Genomic DNA, 26538 nt, shown 5'->3' with positions numbered 1-26538 from the left:
GGCCGCTTCAACTCGCATACGACGATCTGTTGCAACCATGGCGCCCTACGACATGGCCATTATAACCTCTGCCCTGGAAGACCGTTCTCTCAACAAGCCGTACGACACAACTTTGGACAGCATGGATCCGCTCGCCCCCGTCTACAAGGCGGGGCTCATTCCCCTCGGCATATTTGCCATGATGAGTTTATTATCAGTTACGGCCTTACTCGGATTCATCACTCAACGAATGATATCGTGGCGGAGACACTACAGACAATACGTCGGATACAACCAATACGTTATCCTCATCTACAACCTCTTAATCGCAGATCTGCAACAATCAATCGCTTTCTCGATCTCCTTCCATTGGCTTCGAATCAACAAGATCGCGGCACCTACTGGCGCATGTTTCCTGCAGGCCTGGTTCCTACAAATTGGGTAAGCATTATCCCGTCCAATATGTCTGTGAGATAGACACTGACTCTGTATACTCGTGTTCAGAGATGTCGCGAGCGGTTTTTTCGTCCTCGCAATCGCGATACACACCTGGTTGGGCGTGGTCAAGGGATACAAAATGCCATACTTTTGGTTTGTGGTGTCAATTCTCTCGATTTGGGCCTTCGCATTGTTCCTCACGGTGCTTGGACCGGCGCTCTACCAGGAGCGATACTTCGCTCGTGCTGCAGGATGGGTAAGCATACCTCTCTCCGACTTCCTTGTACCCGGGAGCTGTTTGGACTGACTTTGAGTAGTGTTGGGTTTCCTCCAACTACCAAGAAGAAAGACTTTGGCTTCATTACCTGTGGATCTTCATTGTGGAGTTCGGAACAATCATCATCTACGCCCATGTCTTCTTCCACCTCCGCGGCCGCATCCGGAGCATCATCGCGAACGATACTAGCAAGCTCACGCGCGCGACCAAGTTCATGGTCATGTACCCTTTCGTATACGTCCTCCTCACATTGCCCATCGCCGTGGGTCGCATGGTAGCGATGACCGGTCATCAAATGCCAGAACTCTTCTACATCGTGGCTGGCTCGCTTCTCACATCGTGCGGCTGGATCGATGCGCTCTTGTACACTTTGACACGGCGGGTTCTAGTCTCCGGAGACTTGAGCACAGGGCACTACAACAGAACCGTCACTGCGACCCTCACGAACGCAGCACGACCAGGGGACGACGATCATTACGGCCTACATTCCATGAGCAACAAAGAACCCCTCACATCCACTGCCCGCACCGTCACCATAGTAGGTGGCAGCAACAGGCTATCAAGAATAGTGGACCACCGCCGCGGGCGCAGTTACACAACGCGGTCACGACTCGAAGACACGTTACACGAGGACGATAGTCCAACACGAGCAGGATCACAAGATTCGATAATTAAAAACACACCCACAGGGCACGGCATCAGTATCGTCACAGAGACAAGTGTGCAGGTGGAGACTGCTGATGACAAAGAGTTTGAAGCGGGAAGGCCACGATCGAAAGACTGGAATGATGAATACAGTCGAAGGTCGTCATGAGGCGGGTATACTTTCACCCTCGGCCTGGTCCTCCTCAAAGTAACGATGTCCGTTGCTCGCAGAAACAACTGCACTACACACCGACCCCGTTGTCTCACCTTGACTCGATACTACTTGTACACTATCGTTTGTTCGGCACGAAAAGCGTAGGCGTTGGAGTGGCGCGACTTCTTGTTTCCTTTGTTTTTAAGCCATGTTGTACTACACTGTCTACCAAGAGGTAGCATTGAGATACCCGAATACAAATAACAACTACAACTTCAAATGTACACTGTCCGATTCTAGTGTACCACACCACGATGTGTTTGTGTCTGAGCGTCATGTAAAAGCGCAGTACTATATGAAATAATGCATATCGTCCTCCATGTTCTACCACCTAGTGTCCACGCGAAAGTACATACGCATACATTCGGAGTAAAAATGTGACCGGTCAATCCAACATCCGTTCCACGTTTCACGTTATCGAAAGTACTAACCTTGCGAAGTTCTTAGCAGATACTCGGAGTGCGGTGCGAGGCTCCTCGCGAAACCTTACGCCTAGTGTGTCCCGACGAACGACGGAGTGCTCACCGAATTCCAAGACAGCGTTACGCTAAGCAGTCCGGAGGTCCAGATCGATTGCATTTAGATCGTATCATTCGTATTACGGGCGTACTTCCTATGTTGCATGAAATGAACGCCGACTTGAAGGGTGCTGGAGCCGGCTTCTTACAGAAGCTTTCGAGAGCCACTCCATCCAAGGGAAAAAACGCACATTTCCCTACAGCCAGTAGTAGCAGTGAATGACCCGAAGGTCTGTATTGCATTCAGAATTTGCTATTTTCGTCTCAGCACTAATGTATGGTACAGCCCTCTTTTCAGTTTCATCCTTGATCGGGGTGGAGCAGAGTATGCCTTAGAAGTGTTTGCAGTGGTCCGGGTTTTGAAGCCGACAAAACAAAGGGTATTGCGTGAAGCGAGCATGAGAAAGCATACTGATCGCTTACCTTACATAACACGCACCATTCATCACCTAGACGGACAGGGTTAAGCTATGGTAGTACGCGTGGTTCATGGTGGCGATCGCAATAGCTGGAAGTCCGACAGTATGCTGCTTGACGAGGTGTCGCATGTGAAGAAGGCGGGGCTGGAGGAATAAGTCATGGCGCGCTTCTAGCACTCGGTAAGAATGGTAATGGCGGGCGTTGGCTGCAGGTGTAAGCTTTCATGGCGAAGATTTTGGGGACATGGTAAGGAATAGATCGATGTACCGCAGTCTACATTCCCACCAAAACGAACGTTCATAAGAGTACTGAGGCAATGTAGACTTATTCGTTATTCTTAACTGACATTACCCCCTGTCGAGTGCATAGGTACACGACCAAGTCATTCCGTGAATAATTTGATGTTGATTGTAGACTGCAGATAGTAGGAGTTGGTGGAGCGTCTTGGGCGATGGTTACGGTAGGACTTCACACTTCAACACAAGACACTGCATGTACTGGGATTGGAGGATGATGTTTATTGGCGTGAGGGGTCACTCAAAGCCATTTTGGCACACCACTGTATCTGCACCATGATATCGCCGGTTTCCATGCGTAAGAAAGTGCAGAAGGAGAATAATCGAGAAGTCCGAGAAACCACGCCGTTGACCATCCGTATCCCATTTTGCCAGCCAATCCACCCGGAGCCACCTGTCCACGTCTAGATGTAGGTCTCGTAAGGTACGGGTGTGATGTTCTCCGGCTTCTGCTCCTTGAGGCTGACAATGTGCTCGGCGCGGGGCTGTGCGGGCTGGCGCTTCATCTGTTGGGGCTCGCCAGTCTCCTTGGCCTTTTGTTGCTTGGCGAAGTTGAGCTTGACGCGCTTGAGGAAGTCCTCTCGTGAGCGGGAGTGGCGGACGTGCTCGATGCGGACGTTGATGCGCTTCTCCATGTATCGGTTGCCGACTTGCTTCTGGAGGATGACACCGACGGCGGACTTGGTGACGTTGTAGACGATACCGGTCTTGCCGTGGTAGACCTTGTAGGGCATACCCTTCTGGACGGCACCTGTTTTGCATAAGTCCTCCGCTTCAACCGCTTTCGCTGTGGATCTGGGGTTTCGTACCGTTGGCTACGACATCGACGATATCACCGACCTTGTACTGCTTGAGGTAGGTCGAAAGCGGGATCATTCCCTTTTTCTTGAAATCGCGAGAGAAACTGTCGCAGCGTTAGCAATCGTTCGAATGAATAGAGTGCGCCTTCGACTCAGACTGCGGTCTGGTCTTGTCGCATAGGGAGTCGCATGGGGAGTCGCAATCATTCCAACTTACGCATAGCGCGTACCCGCGCGGAGACCGGCTGCGTGACCCATTGTGTGTTTGAAGTTGGGCTGGTGGTTAGTAGCTGAACTGTTGTCGAGGTTCGACTCTGAGTTCAATATTCCTCCGCCCGGTGGTGGGCTCGAGCACGGACCACCGGCGTGGTCAATGCGTAGCGAGGAGGCAGTGTGCGCTTTGGCAATATTCTACTTTCTCTCTATCGCAGACTCAACCATCGACAACCACAATGGCGCCTCCCCGATCCTACTCCAAGACGTACAGCGTCCCCCGTCGTCCTTTCGAGTCCGCTCGTCTGTATGTGCAACCCCATGGCCACTGAGCGAGAGCGTGCTCCGCTTATGTCTGGGACACAAGTTAATGTTGGGTTAGGGATACTGAGCTCAAGCTCGTCGGCGAGTATGGTCTCCGCAACAAGCGCGAGGTCTGGCGTGTCCAGTTGACTCTGTCCAAGATCCGTCGTGCCGCTCGGTGAGTGCCCATTGTTCCTGTCTGCGCGCAATTGATGCGCAGTCTGCGAGATGCGAATTCGCTAACATTTCGCAGTTCGCTTCTTACTCTTGACGAGAAGGACCCCAAGCGTCTCTTCGAGGGTAACGCTCTCATTCGCCGTCTCGTGCGTGTCGGTGTCCTTGACGAGTCCCGCATGAAGCTCGATTACGTCTTGGCCCTCAAGATTGAGGACTTCTTGGAGCGCCGTCTCCAGACCTGCGTCTACAAGCTCGGCCTCGCCAAGTCCATCCACCACGCTCGTGTCCTGATCCGCCAGCGCCACATCCGGTATGCATCCGCCCGCATTCGCTCAAGAAGCGCGCGACTAACAGTATCACAGTGTCGGCAAGCAGATCGTCAACGTCCCCTCCTTCATGGTCCGCCTCGACTCCCAGAAGCACATCGACTTCGCTCTGACCTCGCCATTCGGTGGCGGCCGCCCTGGCCGTGTCAGGAGGAAGAAGGCCAAGGCCGCCGAGAAGGGTGGTGACGAGGACGCCGGCGAGGAGGACGAGGAGTAGACTTGACGCCAAAAGGAATGATTCATGGACGACAGGCGTTAGGCACGATGGGATGAATCTCTTTGATAGTCATCCTGTCCTGGAAAGCACTATATCCCTTGTGGGTCTCGGCTGGTGGATGATCTACATATACTTCACGTAGACACTGCCCAAAAATTTTCAACTGCCATCGTCTGTCTTAGTTCACTTACAATGCCCGTGAGAATGTAAATGATGCTTGTCCACGTACGGTTTGTAGGATCTCACAACACCCTGCAGCCTACATTGATGCTACGTCTTATCATTTACTCGTTGTTGTCCTAGTGTAGGCTGCAGGCTTACTCAGTTCTTTCTTATATGATGTGCCAGTCTCACCTCATTCATGGAAAATTTCGAACACTGTGGAGCCTACATCAAGATAAAAACATGCAAAGTAGGTGACCTAACGTTAATGTAGGCTCCCGACCTATTCAGCATTTTCTTGTACTAGGTGGTCTGACTGACGATCTTGCAACGATGTCTGCCCTGTGGCTGAGTCGTTAACAAACCCCAAGCTATCTGCATAACGTTTGATCAGCTCGCTGCATTTTGCATCAAACTCTTGATGAGCCTAATACCTCCCGTATCTTGACCCTGCCACATGCACACATCACAACTCAAGCAATCGACAGGTGTCAATACGTTCTCACAACACCGGCTTTCGACTACTATGTCTCAATATGCTCTTCCCTGCTGAATGATCCTAGTACTCAGAGTCATCGGTATACAACCGCGTCTGCGGGCTAGGTCTCTTTCCCTCCAGCGACAGCCCAGCCGCAACCCTCTCCTCGCCAACCTTGGCCCTCGCCTCCTGCATAATCCACAACCCAGAACTAGTTCCCAGCCGTGTCGCGCCAGCCTCCAGCATCTTGACTGCCGTGTCCAAGTCCCTGACCCCACCACTCGCCTTGACCTCCATCTTCTTCTTGCCTATTTTGGCCGATGCGAGGTACTCTGCCGCGGCGACCATGAGCTGCACGTTGGGCAGGTTAGCGCCCGGTCCGTTGAAGCCAGTGGATGTCTTGATGAAGTCGAAGCTAGCAGCAGCGGCAAGATGAGATGCAGCAAGGATTTGCGCGGAATTTAGTTGCGAAGTTTCGAGGATGAGTTTGAGTGTTGTGGGGGCAGGGCAGAGGCTTCGTATGCTAGCCAGTTCTCTGTAAATGGCGCTGTAGTCTGGGATCTCCTCTGAGTCTTCCTCGCTAAAGTCGCTGGCATTGCTGCTTCCAGCATTCTTGGCCGTGTTGGCAGCGGTGATGCTGTCGATTGCTGAATCACGAGCACGTTCTAACGGTGGAGAAGCCGGTCGGTTGTGCTTGGTGAGGAGGGCGTAGTTGAGGACGACATCAAGTTCTCTCGCGCCTGCTGCTACGGCGGCACGTGCTTCTCGCAGCTTGTAGTACGTGTCTTGGGTTCCTTCGTGGAAGCCTACAACGCAGGCTACGAGCACGTCGGTGCCTTTGAGGTTGGAGACACAGCGTTGGACATAGTTCAGGCGAACACAGACAGACTGAGAATCTTGTTAGCTTGGGTTTTTCTCGGGAGCGGTGAGATGTAGCACGTGTCCCACCTCCAAACTCTAAGGGTGCGACTGTGCCTCATCCCGAAGAAACTCCACCACAACTGCAGAAGCACATACCTTGAAGTTCTCCGTCCTGGCCTCAGCGCAAAGCCCATCGATCGTCTTTGTCGTCGCGTCCAACTTGAGTACCGTGTGATCCACCGTCTTAGCCAACTCCTTCAGCGCCTCATCTCCATTCCTCATCCGCGGGCCCTCGTAAACCTTCCTCGCCCTCTCACCACTTTCCACCTCTTTCAACACATTCTTAATCGTCTGATCAATCTGCGTTTTCCATTCCTGGTTCGTAAAGCGATCTGTCATTATCTCGATGGGGTTCGATTTGTCGTCGCAAAGATCCGGGTTGGCGGCGAGGAAACCGCGGATCAAAACTTCGGATTCCGTCAGAGGGATGGGGTGGGGGTTGGTTGGAGCTCCCGCGCCTGCTGTGGATGAGGTGGACATTTTGAACGACGCGCTTGCAAATGTTTGTTTATTGATCTTGTGATTGTCCACTGATCTATTTTAGTGGCTGTCGAACCGTGAGCCGCGGATGCGCGAGCGAACGAGAGGGCGAGTGGAAGTATTGACGATGACGTGGGGTGGCTTGTTCTCGACTCGTGTCCAATCGTTAATTGAAATAAGCACTTTAGGCGAACGGTTATGCAGCGGCGTTGCCTCCTGGTCTTTAAGATAGAGGTGGCTGTATCGACGCCTATTATGTAGGAATCTTGAAGTTGGCGGAGGTCGGCGTTTTGCTCGTCATGTGGCTGCTTGTAGGGAAGGTGCTATGAACTGGGTAGGGGTCTCGGCCATGCTTCCCCACTTGGAGAGCAGAATCATTCTGCCAAGGATGATGTCCTTCTTTTCTAGGTAAGAAGCACATCTCTTTGCGATACTAGTAAGTTGTGACCGTTTCCATTCCACGCGGGGTGGTACAGTACCCGTATACAACCTGGTGTTCGGTGTAGACGGAACTTGATCAAGTCAGTGTACAACACATAGACATAAAACCGGCGTATGCATGTTATTCACAGGATAATGTAGATCACTTCTTTGTATGCGAAACGAGTGTGAGGAATTGACGCTTGATTTACAAAGGACCGCTAGCATGCGTAGGTATCCTCGATTGCAAGCCGGTCCTCACCTCGGACGACTGATCCAAAGGCTCTGAAATGCTATCTCTCCTCCCACATGCATGTACATGAAAGCTGAAAGACCATGCCGAACAAAAGGAAATAGATTCGAGGAAAAGGGTGGTCCATCAGCGCTGAGATATCCGGAACTCCCGTTTTTGTGACTTTTGCATTGACTCGAGTCGAAAGATCCCTCTTCTATCCTGCGGTCGAGTCGATCGGCGCCAATGAGATCTACACCCCTAAGCCATGATAGTCGTCATCGTAACCCATCAATCCCCGCTGTCATCACATCGACGAATCGTCTACTTCCTTCGGAAAGAGCAGCCCTCGGTCAACCGCGCCTTGCCACCAGTGGGCTGGCACCTGTGAATGCGTTAGCCCATGCCCTGTATCCATATCCATTTGTCCCAAACTTACAGGACCTGCGAGCAGCCCTGGCAGACGACGACTGTGTTGGCGTGCGAGAAGACGGTGGTGATGGTGAAGCATCCGGGGCACTTGACGTCCATGAAGAAGGAGCGGGGGGCGGGCACGAGGGTCTTGAGCTTGTGCTTGCGGGCCTCACTACACGCTTGTTAGTCGCAGGTCGGGGGCGAAAGGGCGGGAATGTATGCGTACGCGGCCGGGGAGGGGTTGAGGAGGTCAACTGCGAGAACCTGGGATACTGTTAGTCCAAAGTCCTCATTGAGATAATTTTTGCGCAGGGCGAGGCGGCGAGAGGTTGCGAATTGAAGATGCTGTGGCAAACTCCGGGCGTCTCGTGTGCCTGCTCAAAACCCTCTCGCTCGGCCGTCCAGACCCTCGGGAACTCGAACTCACCATTGTGACGATTTATGGAGAGTCTTTTGGTTTGGTTGATTGTCGTTGATGGCTTGTCGATGATTCGGGCGCGAAAGTCACGTAGTAGAAGGGGGGGTTGTTCGTCGACAAAATCGACCATTGTGCACCAAGCGAGCTGCGCTAGTGGATCTTGGCGGCCCGTGCACACTCCAGGGCTGCGACTTCCACAGGATCTCTTCCCCGGATCAACATAGTTTCACAATGCTTTGCAACATTTTAGTCTTTTTTCTAACGCTGTTGTTCTTTGACTGCAATACGGAACGTTTGTGTTGTTGTGCTGCGTGTTGTCCAGTCTATGACGAAAGCTCGCTCCAGAGCGGCAAGATGCCCACGTGAACTAAACATGAGCAGACCGCCACTAGGGGTGGCTACATTTCGTGATGCTTTATACAAAGAGTGTATAAGAGTAGATGTATACATTTCCATCGAGGCTATCCACTTGTTAAGATTAATACTATGTATGCTGCAAACTGCGACACATACTCAAGCCACCCGTGTACTCTTGGCTGCTCGTCCTTAAGTATAGCGAAGCAGCTAATTGCTGACAAGCCTTTTGTTCGGGACCTTTTCGATTTACAACGTCGAAATCAAGTGAACAATTGCAACTGGACTGCATGCAGCTACACCACACTCATTGCTTCACCTCTGATTGCACAGCAAAGTGCATCTTCAAAACTAGAAGTAAACGAACATGTCCCAATCGGACCGATTCGCAGGTATGATGCATCCAAGCACACGACACGAGTGAGCTTCCCAAGGCAAAAGTTCGGGAGAGCTCTGACTGGTCAGAAGTCGTGCCGCGGAATCTGTGGAGCACTCTGCCTTTGACTGGGGATGTGAGAACAGCAATCGCAGACTCTCTGTGTGGTCATTTGGTCTAGCTGAACTCGACTGAGCGCTAAAGTGCGAGGTATTGCCCCATTGCATCTGGGGTGACTTCCCTTTTACCCCACTTAGCGTCATTTCCAAGCTCGTCGTACATCGTATAGACTGCGGCTGCATATAAGTACGAGGAGGAAACAACAAAGAGTGAAAGAATAAACAATCCATCCAGTTCACCGGCGATTTGTATCTCAACATGGCCGCGCAGCAGAAGAACACGCAGGAGATAGAGAAGGCGAAGAAGCTCAACCATGTGCCCTGGGACGAGGAGTACGAGAAGATGATCTCGGGTATGCTGTATGTATACACATTCTACTGTCTGCAATGAGTCCAAACTACATCACTGCCTTCTCTTTAAGAAGTAAACATGCACACTTTTGAAGGGGAAACCCAGATATCGTGAAGCCTACATCAACGCTAGATGTTCCTCTATCTAGCATTATCTTCATGTAGACTGCAGGCAAATGTTTTCATACCGTAGGATACTGACACAACCCCAGCTACAACGCCTTCACCCCGTCCCTAAACGCCGCCCGCTTCAAAGCCCGCGCTTTCGCCCACAAATACAACACATGGTTCCCCGACCCCGCCACAACCGACGAAAGCAAGGGTTTTGACATTCTCGCCGCAGAGCGCCTGAAGATGCTCAAACAGATCATCGGCCATGTGGCTGACGATGAGATCTTCATTGAGCCCCCTTTCAACATCGACTACGGCTGCAACATTTCCCTAGGCAAACGTTTCTACGCAAACTTCAACCTGACTATTCTGGATTGCTCGCTCGTTACCATAGGGAACCGGTGCATGTTCGGCCCTAATGTGTCGATTTTTGCCGCGACGCATGAGATCGAGGTGCAGTCGCGACGGGACAATATCGAGTATGGAAAGCCGGTTGTGATTGGTGATGACTGCTGGATTGGGGGGAATGTGGTTATCCTACCCGGTGTTACGATTGGCAGGGGAGTCACTGTAGGCGCTATGAGCGTGGTGACAAAGGATGTTCCGGATTTCTGTGTCGTCATGGGACAGCCGGCGAAGGTGGTTAAGAAGGTGGCGGAAATTTCGGCGGAGGAGGGCGATGTTATGGCTTCTTAGGAGCTTGAGATTCGACAAAGGGAACACATCTTTCAACGGGCACAGCATCACTTAGGTTCCACGATAGCATGATGTGAAGAGCGTGAGCTGTTGATTGTGTTCTATCCAAAGTAACATCCAACTCGCCCTGAAAGTGCAGTCAACTCAGCTCATCTATTCGAGAAGCTCTCGCTACCGGCAGCGTAAACGCATGTAGACCCCGCCAAACCAAAGAAAGAAGTGAAGAAAGTCAGCGCCGAAGCTGGACTGGAGCAAACATGTACAATAAAAGTATAAAAGCGTTGAAGCGTATAAAAGGAATCGAGGGGAAGGTCTATGCAGGGAGCACTACTCGCCAATGCGCACTCCCGTCCTGAGTATGCGTCCTATCCAACCGGACTTGGACCAGCACCAAACAGTTTGCCACCTTTTCCTGAGAAGCATAGAACTAACAATGGATGAAGATACGAAGGATGTTAACGATGCGAATATGAAGGCGGTGGTGGGATCACGAGAAGTGTGGGACGGTGCGCGTCTATCCAGAGATGAAGTAGGGTTCGATTTGGCCGAGTAGTTTGTGGTGGAATGCGGTCGGAATCAATGGCGGGAGTGTTGTATCGGCCTAGAGGATTGTGCAACCGCCGCTCTTGTCTTTGCTGGTCTTGACTTGCAGAGCGACGCGGGCGGCTTCAGTAAACGCTTCGTTCACACCTCTATTCTTCATAGCGGAACATTCTACACCCGTTAGATATCTGCCATGGTTCCGAGACGTGGCTTGGCTTACCCAGGTACCGCAGTGCCTTGATCTTCTCCGCTACGCGCAGACCCTCGTTGTAGTCGATGCATGGCTTCTCAGGTTGCTGGTCGTCGGCGTCGTCGTCCTCCTTCTTCCGCAGGTCACACTTGAGTGCCACTAGAACGAGCTTAACGCCGGGGCAGTTCTCTGCTATTTCGCCGACCCATTTCGTTTCTACGTTCTCGAGCGAGTCCGGTGAGTCGACCTGTGCCGTGTGAGTTGCGAGTTGAACAGCATAATGTCGGATGACCGTACCGAAAAGCAGAGCATGATCGCGTGCGTGTCATCGTAGCTCAATGATCGTAGCCTATCAAATTCTTCTTGCCCGGCGGTGTCCCATAAGCTGAGCTCAACGTGTGTGTTGTCGATGTAGATGTCTGTCGCACCGTGTCAATCGTGTTTGTAGAACTTGCAGATAGGCGCACAAACCGTGTACATAGTTCTCTGTAGTAGTTGTTAGCGACACGAATAGATAGTGTGAGGCGCGCCCTTACCGAATACTGTGGGCTCGCTGAGAGGGCTTCATTAGCCTCATTCGTATCTCAATACCAGGTACAATACTCACTATACTGTTGGAAAGTAGCTACCACAAAGTCAGCAAGCTGCGGAGATGGCACGATAACGATGTTACATACCCTCTTGTGAAGACATTAAGTAATGAGGTCTTGCCGCATGCACCGTCACCGCTGGAAGTACGTTAGCTTGTTCTGTCGCATCACGCCTCGGTCGCCCAAACAAAGAGGCATCCCCGCATATAGCAGACGTACAGAAGCACCAGCTTGCGCTGCACAGACTTTGTTCCACCGCACATGGGCATCGTGAAGGTCGGAAGGAGAGTCGGCGATTGGGTCGTGTCGTCGGCTCAGGGACGAGAGGCGCGCGCGCGTTGGTGCAACAAAGGACGACGGTCGCGGTCGTGGCAGCGGATGTGGTGAGGACGAGAGCGAGAGTCGCACTGGAGACTGGTAACGGATGATGATAAGGATGTGTGAGGTAAGAGGGAAGCCGGGGGGGATCCAGATGCTGGGCTGGAGATGCAAGCGATGGATGGATGGAGTTGAAGATCCACACGTCGCTAAGACTAAGCCCGAAAGGTCGATTGGCACTGCTCACCTCCGCGACCACTCCACGGCTTTGACGCTATCCATTTAGCAAGCACCACGGACGCGGGGCGATGTGTTTGCCGGCTGAGCCAAACAATTATTCGCCCAAGGTCATCTTAGAGAGCTGTCAAACTTGTTAGTGTTCCTGGGGAAACGGCCGCGAGCAAGTGCCAGCGACAGAACCTCGGTGCACAGGCAGCAAGGAAGAATTGATCGATGAGACTAACATGACGGCCAGGACCGTGAACCGAGTTAAGGGATCTGCTAGTGACGGCGAGTGGTTGAGAAGGGATCTGGGATTCTGGGATAAGAATGCCCGGGGTCTGAGCCTTCTCCACAGCTGGAAGCCGGACCGAAAAAAGAAGGTCGCGAACTTAGCATATGCTGTCTAATGCCTCAGTCCCAGGCCTACTGCACGCCACTATGCTCGAATATTGCACAGCCTCGTCCAGACTCTGTGCGACTTTGAGGCTTCATAAATGTCCATGTTCACAACCGGAGATTTACTCAAATGTCGGAGTGTTAGATTCATCATTGCGTCAGTGCGCCGGGAGATGAGATGGACGAGCCGGGAAATGGCTTGGAGCCGATTGCTGTAGGAACCAAATCGATCGTAAGTACAGATTGTAATGACATAGTTGTGCAATTTTGGTAGGAGATTCGAACGCGCAGCCTCAAGACCGCCTGATACATTCCTTCAGAGAGAATGGAGTGAATGTTGCGATGCATGTCAAGGATACTGCAGCTGGCTGCGTCTGGGAGCTTAGCCCCGCGAAAGTGGGGCTCTTCCGCAGGCACCTACCGCCGCCTCACGTAGGCAAACAAGTCGCGAGAGCTCCAGACAACTCCACACCGCAAACACCTCTATCTACCGAATTAATAGCACACCGCACGCGTCTCACTCCAACTTGAGAATACGATTGTGATCCAAGTAAACCATCACCGACGCCACAACCATGTCTGACGATGACGACTTCATGCAAGACTCCGGCGAGGAGGAGTAAGCCGCCATGAATCCAGGCAATATCCCTTCTGACAAGCTGTAGGTACGACTTCGAGTACGAGGACGACGATGACGAGCAGAGCGGCGATGTCGACATCGAGAACAAATACTACAATGCGAAGCAGCTCAAGGCCGACGACCCCGAGGCAGCCATAGACGAATTCCTGGGGATGCCCGCGCTAGAAGAAGAGAAGTCGGACTGGTAGGAAATATGCAGATTTGGGGGAATGAATGTATGCTGACGAACGCATAGGGGCTTCAAAGGACTCAAGCAGGCAATCAAGCTCGAATTCAAGCTTGCCCGCTACGACAAGGTAGATTTGGTCATCCCCGAGCAAGACCTCTAGCTGACATGCACAGGCTGTCGAACACTACAAGGAGCTTCTTACATACGTCAAGTCGGCCGTGACGCGTAATTACTCGGAAAAGTCCATCAACAACATGCTCGACTTTATAGAAAAGGCCGCAGAAGACGCCGACGCATATCGCTGCATGGAGAACTTCTACGCCCTGACCCTCGACATCTTCCAGAGCACCAACAACGAGCGGCTCTGGCTAAAGACAAACATCAAGCTGGCGAGGCTGTGGTTGGATAGGAAAGACTACCGTCAGCTTACGGAGAAGCTCCGGGAGTTGCACAAGGCCTGTCAGAGGGAGGATGGAACAGATGACCCGAGCAAAGGCACATACTCGTTGGAAGTCTACTCGTTGGAAATTCTCATGTACGCGGAGACTAGGAACAACAAGCGGTTAAAGGTAAGGCCCATCTGCATTGAGATTTACCTGCATTATCTCTAACATTAAGACAGGCACTATACCAGCGAGCGCTCAAGGTCAAGTCTGCAGTTCCGCATCCCAAGATTATGGGCATCATCCGTGAATGTGGTGGCAAGATGCACATGAGCGAAGGCAAGTAGCCCGTGCCCTAGATACCGGTTCGGTACTAACGGATTGCAGAGAACTGGAAAGGCGCGCAGAGTGACTTCTTTGAGAGTTTCAAAAACTACGATGAGGCTGGATCGCTCCAACGAATACAGGTCTTGAAGTACCTGGTTCTCGCGACCATGCTATCGGGTTCAGACATCAATCCGTTTGATTCGCAGGAGACCAAGCCCTACCAGAATGACCCGCGCATCTCCACTATGACGGACCTAGTCAACGCCTATCAGCTAGAGGACATTCACGGCTATGAGAAGATCCTGCAGAACAACCAGGATTTGCTGCAAGATCCGTTCATCGCCGAGAACATTGACGAAGTTACGCGTAATGTGCGCACCAAGGCGGTCGTCAAGCTTGTCGCACCCTACACCCGCTTCACACTAGCCTTTATCTCGAAGCAGCTTAAGATCTCACTTGCTGAAGTGCAGGAAATCGTAGGCTTCTTGATTGTTGACAAGCGGTTGCGCGGCAAGATCAACCAACAGAACGGAACGGTGGAGATTGAAAGTAGCACAGACATGGACAGGGTGCAAGCGATGAAGGAGTGGAGCAGCGCCATCGGATCCCTATGGCAGACGGTGCTGAACGAGGGCGAAGGTTTCAAGTCGGACGAGAGCGGTTCGCAGTTCACGCCTGGTGGTGGCGGGCCCCAAGGCATGAGCGGCTGGAACTCAAGCTCGATGGGGGGCAAGTCTGGTCGAGGCAAAGGCAAGGGTCCAGGACGCCTCCCGGGGGTAGTGAGCAAAGGATGACTTGCAGCATCGGTCGCGCGCGGTCCACAAGACGACCTGTAACTGGGTTTCCGGGCAGGGCACGGAGAGTGGGAGTTGCACAGTACCGTCACCGAGGCGTTTCTGACCTGAAATAATTGAGACATGCGGTCAGGTTGCTCAAGAGGGCGACGTGGGTTGGTTCATCGGGTAGCACCGGGCAAGAGTTCCCGTGCACATGAGCGGTACGCGACTCAACATAGTAGGCGGGCAACGGACATGTTCGGTCACGCAATCGAGTGCAATTACCCACAGGTCAGCAGCGGTGCGAAGTCGTCTGTATGTAACATGGCCTCGTTTTCTCACGGCCACCAGCCAAGGTCCCGATCGCGCGGTCATGGCGGTAGCCTGCCGCCAACTAACGCCTCGCCATCTCGATGCCTATGAGCCGTGAATCGACTATCGATGTGACGCATGGTGATCTGAAGCTTCACTGCACTCGTACACATACGCATCACAGGCGGGTTCCCAGCCATGGCACTGCGCGCCGGGGAAGCGGGCACAGACGAGGTGGGTGTTGCAAGCGAGCCTCTCAGCTAATGGCAGCGCCCACGCCGTGTCCGCCCTGACTCGCACGCGGCGTGGGATCGGTAACTTGACAAGAGTTTATCTCGGGTGTGCGGGCACTTGTTTTTTCTGTCGCAGAAGCGCCACCAGCCACGGAGCGGCAGAGCGAATCATGCCATGCAGGCGGCCACTGCAACAATACGCCAGAGGGTCGTCTTGGCATGTTGCTCGACGCCATGGGTGCCTCGATGCTGCTGTGTTGAGTGCACTCGACGACGTGATACAGCCTCTGCTCGTCGACGCATGCAACGCCAGCCCTGGGCTTGCAATTGTTCCGGTTGGCGGCGCTGCTCGAGGGCTTGCTACGCCTGGCGAGAGGTCCCATGTCGTCATGCCCGCTGTCTCGTGACTCTGATTCTTCCGCGGCTCTTTGCTCGGCGATTCCATGTTTGATGTGACGGAGCATCAAGAGTGCACTTCAATCTCCAGATGCTAACCCATGAAGACTAGTGGGAGCGGAAATCGATATCACACCCCGGTGTTGGTGGGCAAGCCTAGCCGGGTCGTCTTGGAGCATGTAGCAGGCCTCTGTCGAGCATCTCATAGTACTTGCTTTTGCGCGATGCTCCCTGGCGCTGATTATGTGGAGTGGCATTCCTCTTGTACACCCTCGCGCCCTGCCATGTCTCCCCTCGCAGGTATCCGGTGCAACTGAAATTGGCCGTTTCAGAGCGGCTGGACCAGAGTGTTGCAGACTGTTTTGGTGCCTGGCAGCTTCAATTGCACTGGCACGCGCGAAGATCCCCTCCTGTCTCTCCCATATATTGGCGTGTGCCCCTGGACGCCCGTGAGTATCACAGCAACGACCACAGCCTCCAGTCCTCCGCCGCCGGCCTCTGCACCTACTAAAGACGCTGCTGCCCTCGCCAGCAGCTCGCCGGCGAATTGTTGCTGAGATCGTTTGCGCATTGCCGGATCTGTCGTGGAATCCTTCCATCCAATTACTCGCCACTGAGGCCAGTCACGCCCACGGCCATCAAGGAGCCAACGGAGCGCACACAGCGGGGAACGGACGGTGCCGGCAATCTACACACAATCGCACACACACGCCAAAACACGCATAATAGCAGGACGAGATGAGCAGACAGTCGGTGTTGACGGGCTACCACCCTCACAGCCAGCATCACCCGCATGCACACCTACACCAGGGCCACTATGGAGTTCCGGCTCAGAACCACTACCAAGGCGGCCTAGCGTTTGCTATCCGCGCGCCGGTCCTTGCTCCCGGGAGCTATAATCATCACACTGGCCACCATCACCCAGGCCACCAGCATCGCAACCCCCACCTCAACATGGCCGCGTATCCCTCCGACGACGACTATGCCCACCTGCAGAAGCTGTCGAGCGAGTACGAGCCCGAAGCCACTGTGAGTTGAACTGCGACAATATTCGCCCAAGCGCGCTGACCGCCCAAGGGCCCACTGGTGGGCGAACGCCAAAGCAGCGCTGCCATCACGACGCAATATGCCACCGCAGATCCCGTCTTCCAGGTCAAGACCGCTGCGTTGCCCGCCAAATATGCCTACTTCCGCACCTGCCGTGGCGACGGCCACTGTGGATGGCGGGGTGAGTGCCCATCGCTTTCCTCGTGCTGCTTGCCCGTGCTAACAAGAACAGCAATCGCCTTCACCTACTTTGAGGCCCTGCTGCATGTGGGCGACGTGAGCAAGCTGGACCATGAAAAAGGCCGCCTCAACTCGCTGGGCAACTTGCTCTCAAATATCGGCTACTCGCGCGATATCTGGATTGACTTTGCCGAAGAGGCGTTCGAGCTCATGACCAGGCTTGCCGAATCGCTGCGCGCCATGAATGGCCAAGCCGATAGCATTCTCCTGCGTACTTTCAACGACCCGGGCGAGTCTATGGCAATCATCACCTACGTCAAGGTTTGCATTCCACATCTTTCATTATTCGAGTTGCTAACTCCCCCTCTAGCTCCTAGCCAGTGCATGGGTGCAGACGCACGCAGATGATTTTATGCACTTTGTAGACAACGGCGACGTCAAAACATACTGCTCCAACTTCATCGAACCCACTCAGTGTGAAGCCGACAATGTTGGCATTGCCGCCCTTGCCGAAGCGCTGATCAAGCCTGCTGGGTTTGGTCTCGAAGTATGGTATCTGGACCGCTCACCAGGCGAAGAGATCAACCGCAGCTTCTACTCAGAACCGACAGACGCCCATCATCGCCCCATCCCCGGTGCGCCCATGTTACGACTGCTTTATAGGCCGTAAGTACACACCGTGCATGGCACTATCTTTCGCCTACTAATTCTCCCCAGTGGCCACTACGACATCCTATACAAGGCTGGAGACATACCACAAGTCCAGCACCAGCCTGTTCCCCAACAGCAACCACTTCATGTTGCCCTAGCCAACTACACTGACGAATTCATACCGACCGCTACCAACGTCGGCGACGTCATGAACATGATCCCGGGAATGTACCCCTCTGGTGTCGGTCTAGGCCAGCGATGGCCTTCACTTTCGTACGACTTCAGCCCCAGTCCCACTTCTCATCCTCAGGTTACGCCTGTCCAGCCATACGCCCCGACACCGACGCCTGTAACGCCGGTTAGCACTTCCCACTTGGACTTTGTTACACCACTCCATTCTAGCAACGCAAGCCAGTACAACCCGCCGAGTCATCACAGCATACATCTCGACCAACCTCCTGTGACACTCCCCATACATCCCCCACCGCCACCCGTGAGCATCGACCGAGCAGCTCCCATGGGTGTTGAGAGAGGCGGCCCTTTCCGGCCTTCAATGTACGAGTTGGAACCAGGTTTTGGCTCTTCGATGCAAGTCCAGCCGTTTCAAACGTCCATCTTTCGCAAGTGAGTATCGGCCCGATAATGCCTGTTGACCTTAACTGACATGTACGAGTTCCCACTTCAACACTGCGCATTTCATGAATCCCGACTTTGAACCCGAGCAATGGTGTCCGGACGGCGAATACTCCATAGGGAACAAAGGCCGCCACAAGTCACACTCATCTTGAACACTTTTCTATGCCCGAACTCGACCCCGCGCTTCACTGGTGGCCCTTTCCCGATATCTTAGCGACTACTAGCGTGGCGTTTATCGAGCTTGCTCTACTTTCTCGGCATCCTGCATCATACTTCCACGGCCTCAGCACACTTACGACGAATGACGACCGATACCATATTTAACCTCTTTCGGAATATCGCCCAATCACCTCTACACATGCAAAAGCGACGGTACTCACAGTGCCTAAGTTCGGGCTATTTGGCCACCCACAGATGCTTCCAATCTAGCATCCATCCACGACCTATTTCCATCAAGCGAGGGCGGAGTACTGTACCTTCTTTCTTCCTTACAAGCCAAACCCGCAAGGATCTACGACCGTGACGAATACCAAAGACTATCTGCCTCAGGGTGATCGACTTTAGAGTTGAACATCTTTATTGGTTTCTGTCTGTTCTCTTCTCCCATGGCATTATTAGCGATCACTCATCACCTTCGACATATTTTAACCATACACCCTCTCTCAGTTTAATACAAACACTATTCGGTATGCACGGTCTTTCCATGACTATAATTGCCGCGCCCCACTACGCTGGAAAACCCATGATTGCGGCACAGAACCCGTCTGCGTCTGCTTTTCAATCCCTTGGCCCGAACGAACTGTTGCGAGCCCCCACGAATACCTTCGTTGAGAATCCTACATCTTCAAGATGTACCTCGGCCTGCGTCCGATCAGGACATGGCATGCCCAGGCTGCAAGGATCCATGTCCCAGAAGCTACACACAGTAGCCATGACCGATGACAAGGTATCTCTATCACTTTGCAGGCGGCCTTGTCGCCGATGGCATTACAATGGACAAGGAGGACCGTTAAAAACAAACCAATATAAACCCAGGTATCCCACTTACTGAAGATGACGACGTGATGTATATGTAACTCCACTATGACATGGACCCTGAACAAGGAAGCCCACACTGCGTGCCGCAGAAGCAATTGCAGAGCAGGAGAAAGATCCGAGCCTATGCAACCTCATCACAATATAGTGTATCCCGAAAGTCTGGCTCTTTGCAACCTCGACCCAGTCGTCGGCGAACAATCTCAAACCATTCCCCATTCCCCATTCCCAAGCCAATATACCGAATCATTATTCCCAACAAGATCCAGCCCCCACGTTACATCTCTCACACCTCGGCAACGCATAAGATCGGCGGTTAAAAAAATAATCTCCACTCCCTTTTCTCCTCCCCCAATTCATCGGACGATCACGCCCTGCCCTGCACTTCTGCAATACTCTGATCCTTTGCATGTTATAAACGGTCTAAACGCCCGTCTCCGTCCGCCCATCGCAGCAAGATCGAACCATTATGCATGTGCTCGCAGGGATTGCGCAACGCGCGTTGCCCCATACGCGACTAGCCTTGTATAAGAGCTTGTGTGTGGTGTGTGTGTGACGTTGATTACTCATACAAGTACAGTTTTGCTTTTTCGGGGAGATGGGGAAAGCAAGGCAGAGAGAAATCTGCCTAGGGAGTGCGGATGTCTGAGGAAGGATCGCTGAGTGAAGCTAACAAAAGGGTGCAGAAAAGAGTCATGTTTACGATCTCGGAAGCGAGTGGCGGGGGTTCAATGCAAGATACGCGGTTCGCTCAATGAAGCGAGTAGTTGAGGCAGGGGTTTTTGTAATATTGAACTTGCTCTATTGTATCTCTGTGTGTGTGCGTGTGGTGTACGGCATTTTACAGTACAGGGGCAGCGAGCATATGGGCAGCACGAAACGCTATTCGTTCACCGTCTTTCCTGTACGCCTTTTCCCACCACCGGGGCAAAAGGTGTGTGTGTGTTCGTTGAAACAAACAGGATTGCGTTGGCGGCATCTTGGAACGGCTGTTCGCAGGATCGGTGGGAGGGTGGGTAGTAGTTCGATAGTCGCTTGGTTTTGGCCCCTGCGAGTCAGGTGTGCAGCAGGAACCACGCTCCACACTATAGCGGGACGGCTGGTATAGGGCCCGCGCGAGGTCGCACATTATGCGAGTATACTCACACCGCTCGAGACATGCCTTGACTCTTGCTCTGTTTCGTCCTTGGGCGAAAAGTGAAGCTTGCGGCTCACGCACAGCGAAAGGCGTAGTTTTGCAATTGCCGGCCGGATGACAAGGTCGTGTCTTACAGCAGCCAGCTACATTGCCTCCACCTTTCATCCAAAGGCTGCTCATTAACAGAGAGAGGTCCATGGAATGAAGCATGAACTTGCGGCGTAAGCCGAACAGTAGCACAGCAGGACGGGTTGAAGAGCTGCGTGATCGAAAACCGGCCGCAGCCTCTGAACTTGGCTTTTCGTCCCGTGGTGCAGCTGACGTTGATCCAAGCGTGACATTGAAGACACGGCGTCGTGCTTGCGCAGTACAATCATGTTCGTCAATAGTAGCACAATTGCGAAGAGGAAACCTGCACGGACTACCCCGCTTCGTGTGATGACGGCTTGAAGAGGGCTTGGCTATGTGTTCAAGAGAATTGACCTGGGCGTCTTTGTGTTTTTCGCGATACAGTAGCAAGTCCGTGTATACGAATATTCGTCTTCGGGGTCTGACATGAGCAGTCTCGGAGTTCACCGGCTGGGACGCGTAGGCGAAGGATATCAATGCCGCGGTTTTCCGACGTGGTGTTTCGGACTCTTGCCATGTCGTGATGTACATGCTAGGCGATGAAGACACTAGACGCGTAAACGTACTACATATCGAGGTCTAGTGCTGCGGCTATACCAAGACTGCGGGCGTAAGCATGTGCAGCATCTCATCCATTCTATGCCGCAGGAGTCGCCTTATCGCGAAGAACCTTTGTCGGTATCGTGGCCTTATACGCAGCCCCGCTATCGTCGGTGCTCAGGACTCGTCAGCTGCATCGGTATCATCCGATTCAGACCCGGAAGTGGCGTCTGTGCCGTCGTTCATCTCCACATCCCCGTTGGTCTGCTTGCGAGTCGCGCCGTTAGTACTCATTCTCCTCTTCGCTCGTGTTTTGGTGCGTTCGGCCCTCTTCTTTTCTTGGCCCTTGAAGTAGTCGTTCTCTTCGCGCAATTCTGAAAGTTGAGAGAATGCAACTTTTTGGATGCGTTGCAGACTTGCAAGCTGCTTCTTCAACTCCCTGAGTTCGGCCTGCTGAGCTTTGGCTGAGGAATCAGATGTAGTCGCACTACCTTCGTCCAGCGCCATGAAGTCGGCTGTCGAGGCTGAAGCGCCCTTGGGCTGAGCAGCCCACGATTCTAGCTCGGCTAAGCTCTCCTCCAGCATACTGGCAGGGAAACTGGAGTGCGTAAGAGCTTCCTCGAAGGCGCTTCTTCCCGCAGATCTCTTCTCAGTTGCAGAAACGTGGGGGCTGCGCAGCCGACCCGTCAGCTGCAGGTTCAAGGTATAGTTTGGCGGAATCAGGCCATTTACGCTGCTCGTCAGCCCTGCATCTTGTTTCGGCTTGACAATAGCCTGGATCTTGAAAGTCGGTTCCGGTGCGTTGGGAAAGCCAGTCGGCGGGAGGAATCGAAGGTTTGAGACAGGACCGGGAAGATTGGCAGGGGTAGAAAGATAGTTGGACTTTGCAGTATCCCAGAGTGCTATCTTGCCGCTGGCGTGGCCCGAGATGATTGTTGTGCCGTCCCAGCTAAGGCTCAGACAGAGGGCTCCGCCGAGCTTCTGCGACTCTGCATTGAACCGGCTCTTTGGCGGCGGCTGAATTGGCCGGTGAGACGAGGTACTATCTCGAAGGACGTCTATTGAGGTAGTCTTCTGGACGTCATCGTAGAAGTCGATGGTTTGTAAGCTGCCGTCAGTGTAAGCCACATAGAATGCCCGGTCTGCAGGGTCGAGAGTGACTGCAGTCGGTATCTCAGGCAGCAGATATGTGCGCAGAGCTTGGCCATTGTGGTAGTCCCATACTATAGCAGACTTGTCCCCTGATATTGACACGGCGATGTTGGCAGTGCTCGAGCTGTGCCCGCAAACGATGGACGATATGGGGCCGCGGTGGGTAGAGAGGGTCTGCATCGGCGAACGCGAGGCGTCGGGAGAGAATGACAGTATCGTGGGAAGCGCCCATACGTGAATCATGGCATCCGAGGAGCCTGACAGGAAGAAGTTGGACGACGGGTCGACAACAATACTCGTGACTGGCTGGAGATGGGACGTGGACGTGGAGACAAGACGGCCTGAGCAGACCTGAGATATGTATTAGAGAAGTTGCACACTACACCTATCAATCCAAACTCATGACTGACCTCCCAAGCTAGTATGCGCCCACTCTCAGTCCCCAGCAAGAGCACGCTGTCCTGCGCCGCGAGTGCGATGCTGTGTATCCTCTCTGGGAAGGGCACGAGGGCCTCCTGGTTGCCCTTCTCTCTGCTGTAGACATGGACAATCGCCTTCTCCGACTGTGCAGCGAAGATATGTGAGGCGCTCACAGCTATGCCATTAGGCGCAGCCGCGCTCTTCTTGAGGGCCTGTCTTTGGGCGACGAGCGGCTGGAACTCGTGGACGAATATACCCGCATCTTTGGTGACGCCCGTGTTTGGCTTGGTCGATGCCGATATGGCGGCGACGAATTGTTCGGTGAGCATGGCCGGGCGTGATTGCGGAAGTTCGTTGTCGCAAGTCGAAAGCTGCAAGCTCTAGAAACTTTTTGGTGGAGCATCCAAAGACTGGGGGTCTGTGCACCTAGCCGCGGCAGGGTCCGAATCGGGCAACTTGTCCAAAGCCGTCGATTGCGGGTGTCTAGATAATTACCACGGCCGTCTGAACCTACTCGAGGTCCCATCCGAAGTAGCTCTAGACGCAGCACCCGTCGACGACACACAGAGCTCCAAATCAGCATCCTTCGGCACATCTTTTTGCATTAGTCGAGGTCGCCGCGCAGATTTTGAATGAAAAGAGCGGCGCCTTGCCTGCGGGACCGTTTCGCTGCTGCGTTGGCAATGAGTAGGTCCCGCTAATGCCTGGCGTCGCCATCTGCTATCACGAGGCCGAGACATGGCCCGGGGCCTGACGAAAGCTCGTAAAGCTACCCCGCATGCAAGTAGCCTAGCCATCTTGGCCACAGGTAAGGGCTGACATAGGGCTGTTCAGCCGCGTACCAAGTGGATTCTGCTGCGTCAGCTCGTCGCCTTCTCGTAACATCACGACTTATCGAGGAAGGTGAACTTTAGTGCGGAACTGAAACACGCTCAACTCGCCGGCAACAGTTTTAGTAACATGTGTGATGTGATGCGGGAATATCTATGATCACGGCTACCGAATGCTGAATACCTACCCAGCTACATTCACGGGTAGGCCGACAAAGAACTGCCCCGCGTGAACCCATCGCCAATCTAGATCCCCACACGGACGCCTCGAAGAACTACCACGAGAGCTAATGGACTGCTCGGTTCATCCGTTTGGTATTGCTCCTTGCCCAATGAGTACTGACCGGATGCCTGGAGCGAGCTGGCACGAGGTCCATCGGTGTACTCTCGCCTATTGCAACTGTATGGGGCTATGGTCTGGGGGTTCTGCGGACATGGTTCTCGAACAAGCCTCGTGGCAGCCCAAAAGCCAGCCCTGCAGGTCAAAGGCACAGTAGTGCGCAGCCCCGCCCAGCTGGGAGCCTTGACCTCGCACTCCAGATCTTTGAGAAACACTACTTTATCACTGCAGTACGGAATCATATATAGTCTGGTCTAATTTGCGCACTCTCGGATCATTCAAGATATTACAACTGTTGACCCAATATGTCTCTCGAGGAATTGACAAGCAAGTCGTATGGTACGTACACATTCATCAGTACATTTCTTTGCTAACTCTTCGATACTTGCAGACTACATCGTTGTTGGAGGTGGCACCGCGGGCTTGGTCATTGCAGCTCGTCTAACAGAGGACCCCAACATTTCTGTAGCTATCCTTGAAGCTGGCGGCAATGGACTGAATGACCTCTTGATCGATGCACCAAACATGTTCACTCAGCTCTGGGGCAAATCACAATATGATTGGGATTACAAGACTGTCCCTCAGGTAAGCACATGATGTGCTGGAATTGGCTTCATCTAACGATCTGGCAGGAGGGCACAGTCGGTCGGGTGCACGGCTGGGCCCGAGGCAAAGTCCTTGGTGGCAGCTCAGCTATCAATTACAACATGTTCAGCATGGCTTCCAAGCAAGATCTGGACAACTGGGCAGAGCTCGGCAATAAAGGCTGGTCCTTTGACGATATGAAGGCCTACTACAAAAAGTTCGAAACATATCACCCAGCATCAGAGACCTTTGGAAAGGGCATGGACGACAAATACCTCGACAGATCACTTCGCGGCACCTCTGGTCCAGTCCATGTCAGTGGTCATTGGCAACTCATGGATCTTGCTAATCGAACTAGATATCTTTCCCAGAAACCGACGTTACATGGGGCCAGGACGTGTGGCCCAAGACTGTAGTAAATGCCGGATACTCGCCCGCAAAGGATCCTCGTACTGGCTCGGCGATTGGCGGCTTCAATCAGCTCAACACTATCGACCCCAAGCACAACAGACGAAGCTACGCTGCGAGAGATTACTACGAGCCCAACGCGGACAGGTCAAACATGACTCTTATCACTCATGCCCTGGTCTCTAAAATCGAGCTTGAGAAGACCTTTGACAGTGTCAAGGCCACCGGTGTTCACTTCACAGTTGATGGCACTACGCACATGATGAACGCGAGCAAAGAGGTCATAATCTGCGGCGGCGTTGTCAACTCCCCCCAGATCCTAGAACTCTCCGGTATCGGGTCATCTACTGTACTTGAGAAGGCTGGAATTGACGTCCTCGTCGATCTCCCAGGCGTCGGGGAGAACTTGTCCGATCACACAGCAACTGGTCTCGTACTGGTGAGTGTGTATATTGCTTTGGTTACTTCCATACACTGACCTTCCCCAGGGTGTAAAAGATGAATACCCAACCGCCGAAGCTCTCGTCCAGAACCCAGCTGTCATGCAGCAAGCCCTAGAAGCATACATTACCCACAAAGCCGGTCCATTTGCAGGAGCGCCTACAACGACAGGCTTCGCCTCTCTTGCAAAGATCGAGCCCGACTTTCCAAACGCAGAGTCGCACATCCAATCTCTCCTTGAAGACTTCCGCAGTAAACATCCCGATGCCGACCCTGCAGGTCGCGACACCCTCTATGGGCGCCAACTCCTCAATCCTAAAGAAGCAGTTTGTCAAATCGTAATGCTGCCTACGGGCGCACAGATGCAGAACCCAGAGTCGGCTAGCGGACTGTTTCCGTCTGTAGAAGAGGGTATGTGGTGCACCATAGGCGCATGCAGTACACGTTCTCTGTCTCGCGGTAGTGTACACATCAACAGCTCTGACCCTACCGCGTATCCTACAATCGACCCAGCGTACTTCTCTCATCCCCTCGACCTCGACATGATGGCCCGAGCGCTCCTTCACTGTATCTCCTTCACATCCGTAGAGCCGCTTGCCTCAGTCCTCCGCAGAGACCCCGATGGCAACCTCATCACGTCTAAAACCGCCGGCCCAGTACCCAAGACACTGCAAGAAGCGAAGACCTTTGTGCAGAATAGTACGGTGACGGAGTATCATCCCGTTGGTACTTGTGCCATGCTACCAAAGGAGAAAGGCGGTGTTGTAGATGCGGAATTGAAAGTTCACGGCGTGGAAGGACTGAGGGTGGTGGATGCTAGTATCTTCCCGACCCATGTACAGGGCAATATTGTTAGCTTGGTGTATGCTGTTGCGGAGAAGGCGGCAGATTTGATCAAGGGTTTGGATGGCATGGATGTTGTGGAAAGGATAGATAGTCTGCGCGTTGACTGAATAGGGAAGTTCATTGCAGTTTTGAGGAAATGCAATCGATTCTCATGATGAGAAGCAAGCAGTAGCAACCTGAGGCATGCCAGTTGACTCAGCTCAATGCGCGCCTAAACTAGGCTCAATGCAAATAGTGCCCATGCTAACGCGTGCAGGGCTGGTGAACGCCAGTACGCACTCCTAGGCGAGAAGGAACTTGACAACAACAA

General features: G+C 53.1%; 11 protein-coding genes across 11 annotated transcripts; 6 read left to right on the top strand and 5 right to left on the bottom strand.

The window, feature by feature from the left end:
- Positions 1-52: 52 nt before the first annotated feature.
- J4E90_006615 (uncharacterized protein) lies at positions 53-1508 on the top strand (the record flags this gene model as incomplete). Its single annotated transcript, XM_051436160.1, has 3 exons — positions 53-420; positions 484-673; positions 735-1508. The coding sequence occupies 3 exons, from the start codon at positions 53-55 to the stop codon at positions 1506-1508; spliced, it is 1332 nt and encodes a 443-aa protein (XP_051289954.1).
- Positions 1509-3191: 1683 nt separating this feature from the next.
- Positions 3192-3845, bottom strand: RPL21A (60S ribosomal protein L21A; the record flags this gene model as incomplete). The annotated part of the gene is made up of 3 exons (XM_051436159.1): positions 3192-3538; positions 3597-3691; positions 3805-3845. 3 exons carry the CDS (start codon positions 3843-3845, stop codon positions 3192-3194), a joined length of 483 nt encoding a protein of 160 aa, XP_051289953.1.
- Positions 3846-4039: 194 nt separating this feature from the next.
- On the top strand, positions 4040-4823 carry RPS9 (40S ribosomal protein S9; the record flags this gene model as incomplete). The annotated part of the gene is made up of 4 exons (XM_051436158.1): positions 4040-4107; positions 4183-4281; positions 4357-4590; positions 4643-4823. 4 exons carry the CDS (start codon positions 4040-4042, stop codon positions 4821-4823), a joined length of 582 nt encoding a protein of 193 aa, XP_051289952.1.
- Positions 4824-5544: 721 nt separating this feature from the next.
- Positions 5545-6864, bottom strand: J4E90_006612 (uncharacterized protein; the record flags this gene model as incomplete). Its single annotated transcript, XM_051436157.1, has 2 exons — positions 5545-6351; positions 6481-6864. 2 exons carry the CDS (start codon positions 6862-6864, stop codon positions 5545-5547), a joined length of 1191 nt encoding a protein of 396 aa, XP_051289951.1.
- Positions 6865-7840: 976 nt separating this feature from the next.
- On the bottom strand, positions 7841-8360 carry CRP6 (40S ribosomal protein S27; the record flags this gene model as incomplete). Its single annotated transcript, XM_051436156.1, has 4 exons — positions 7841-7901; positions 7956-8102; positions 8157-8194; positions 8358-8360. 4 exons carry the CDS (start codon positions 8358-8360, stop codon positions 7841-7843), a joined length of 249 nt encoding a protein of 82 aa, XP_051289950.1.
- A 1096-nt stretch (positions 8361-9456) lies between these two features.
- J4E90_006610 (uncharacterized protein) lies at positions 9457-10355 on the top strand (the record flags this gene model as incomplete). Its single annotated transcript, XM_051436155.1, has 2 exons — positions 9457-9557; positions 9761-10355. 2 exons carry the CDS (start codon positions 9457-9459, stop codon positions 10353-10355), a joined length of 696 nt encoding a protein of 231 aa, XP_051289949.1.
- A 601-nt stretch (positions 10356-10956) lies between these two features.
- J4E90_006609 (uncharacterized protein) lies at positions 10957-11947 on the bottom strand (the record flags this gene model as incomplete). The annotated part of the gene is made up of 8 exons (XM_051436154.1): positions 10957-11069; positions 11119-11335; positions 11386-11507; positions 11560-11574; positions 11625-11641; positions 11696-11713; positions 11766-11816; positions 11898-11947. The coding sequence occupies 8 exons, from the start codon at positions 11945-11947 to the stop codon at positions 10957-10959; spliced, it is 603 nt and encodes a 200-aa protein (XP_051289948.1).
- A 1242-nt stretch (positions 11948-13189) lies between these two features.
- On the top strand, positions 13190-14927 carry J4E90_006608 (uncharacterized protein; the record flags this gene model as incomplete). The annotated part of the gene is made up of 6 exons (XM_051436153.1): positions 13190-13233; positions 13280-13438; positions 13490-13550; positions 13597-13992; positions 14046-14145; positions 14194-14927. The coding sequence occupies 6 exons, from the start codon at positions 13190-13192 to the stop codon at positions 14925-14927; spliced, it is 1494 nt and encodes a 497-aa protein (XP_051289947.1).
- A 1877-nt stretch (positions 14928-16804) lies between these two features.
- Positions 16805-18516, top strand: J4E90_006607 (uncharacterized protein; the record flags this gene model as incomplete). Its single annotated transcript, XM_051436152.1, has 6 exons — positions 16805-16879; positions 16928-17078; positions 17130-17398; positions 17448-17743; positions 17795-18352; positions 18402-18516. The coding sequence occupies 6 exons, from the start codon at positions 16805-16807 to the stop codon at positions 18514-18516; spliced, it is 1464 nt and encodes a 487-aa protein (XP_051289946.1).
- A 2867-nt stretch (positions 18517-21383) lies between these two features.
- J4E90_006606 (uncharacterized protein) lies at positions 21384-23107 on the bottom strand (the record flags this gene model as incomplete). The annotated part of the gene is made up of 2 exons (XM_051436151.1): positions 21384-22709; positions 22769-23107. The coding sequence occupies 2 exons, from the start codon at positions 23105-23107 to the stop codon at positions 21384-21386; spliced, it is 1665 nt and encodes a 554-aa protein (XP_051289945.1).
- A 1146-nt stretch (positions 23108-24253) lies between these two features.
- Positions 24254-26335, top strand: J4E90_006605 (uncharacterized protein; the record flags this gene model as incomplete). Its single annotated transcript, XM_051436150.1, has 5 exons — positions 24254-24287; positions 24340-24533; positions 24581-24847; positions 24892-25380; positions 25430-26335. 5 exons carry the CDS (start codon positions 24254-24256, stop codon positions 26333-26335), a joined length of 1890 nt encoding a protein of 629 aa, XP_051289944.1.
- Positions 26336-26538: the final 203 nt, after the last annotated feature.

This window comes from Alternaria incomplexa (genome assembly GCF_024043165.1).
Source record: "Alternaria incomplexa strain BMP 0042 chromosome Unknown scaffold_9, whole genome shotgun sequence".
NCBI lineage: Eukaryota > Fungi > Ascomycota > Dothideomycetes > Pleosporales > Pleosporaceae > Alternaria > Alternaria incomplexa.
Note: the sequence above shows the minus strand (reverse complement) of the source record. Positions and strands in the feature narration are given on the sequence as shown.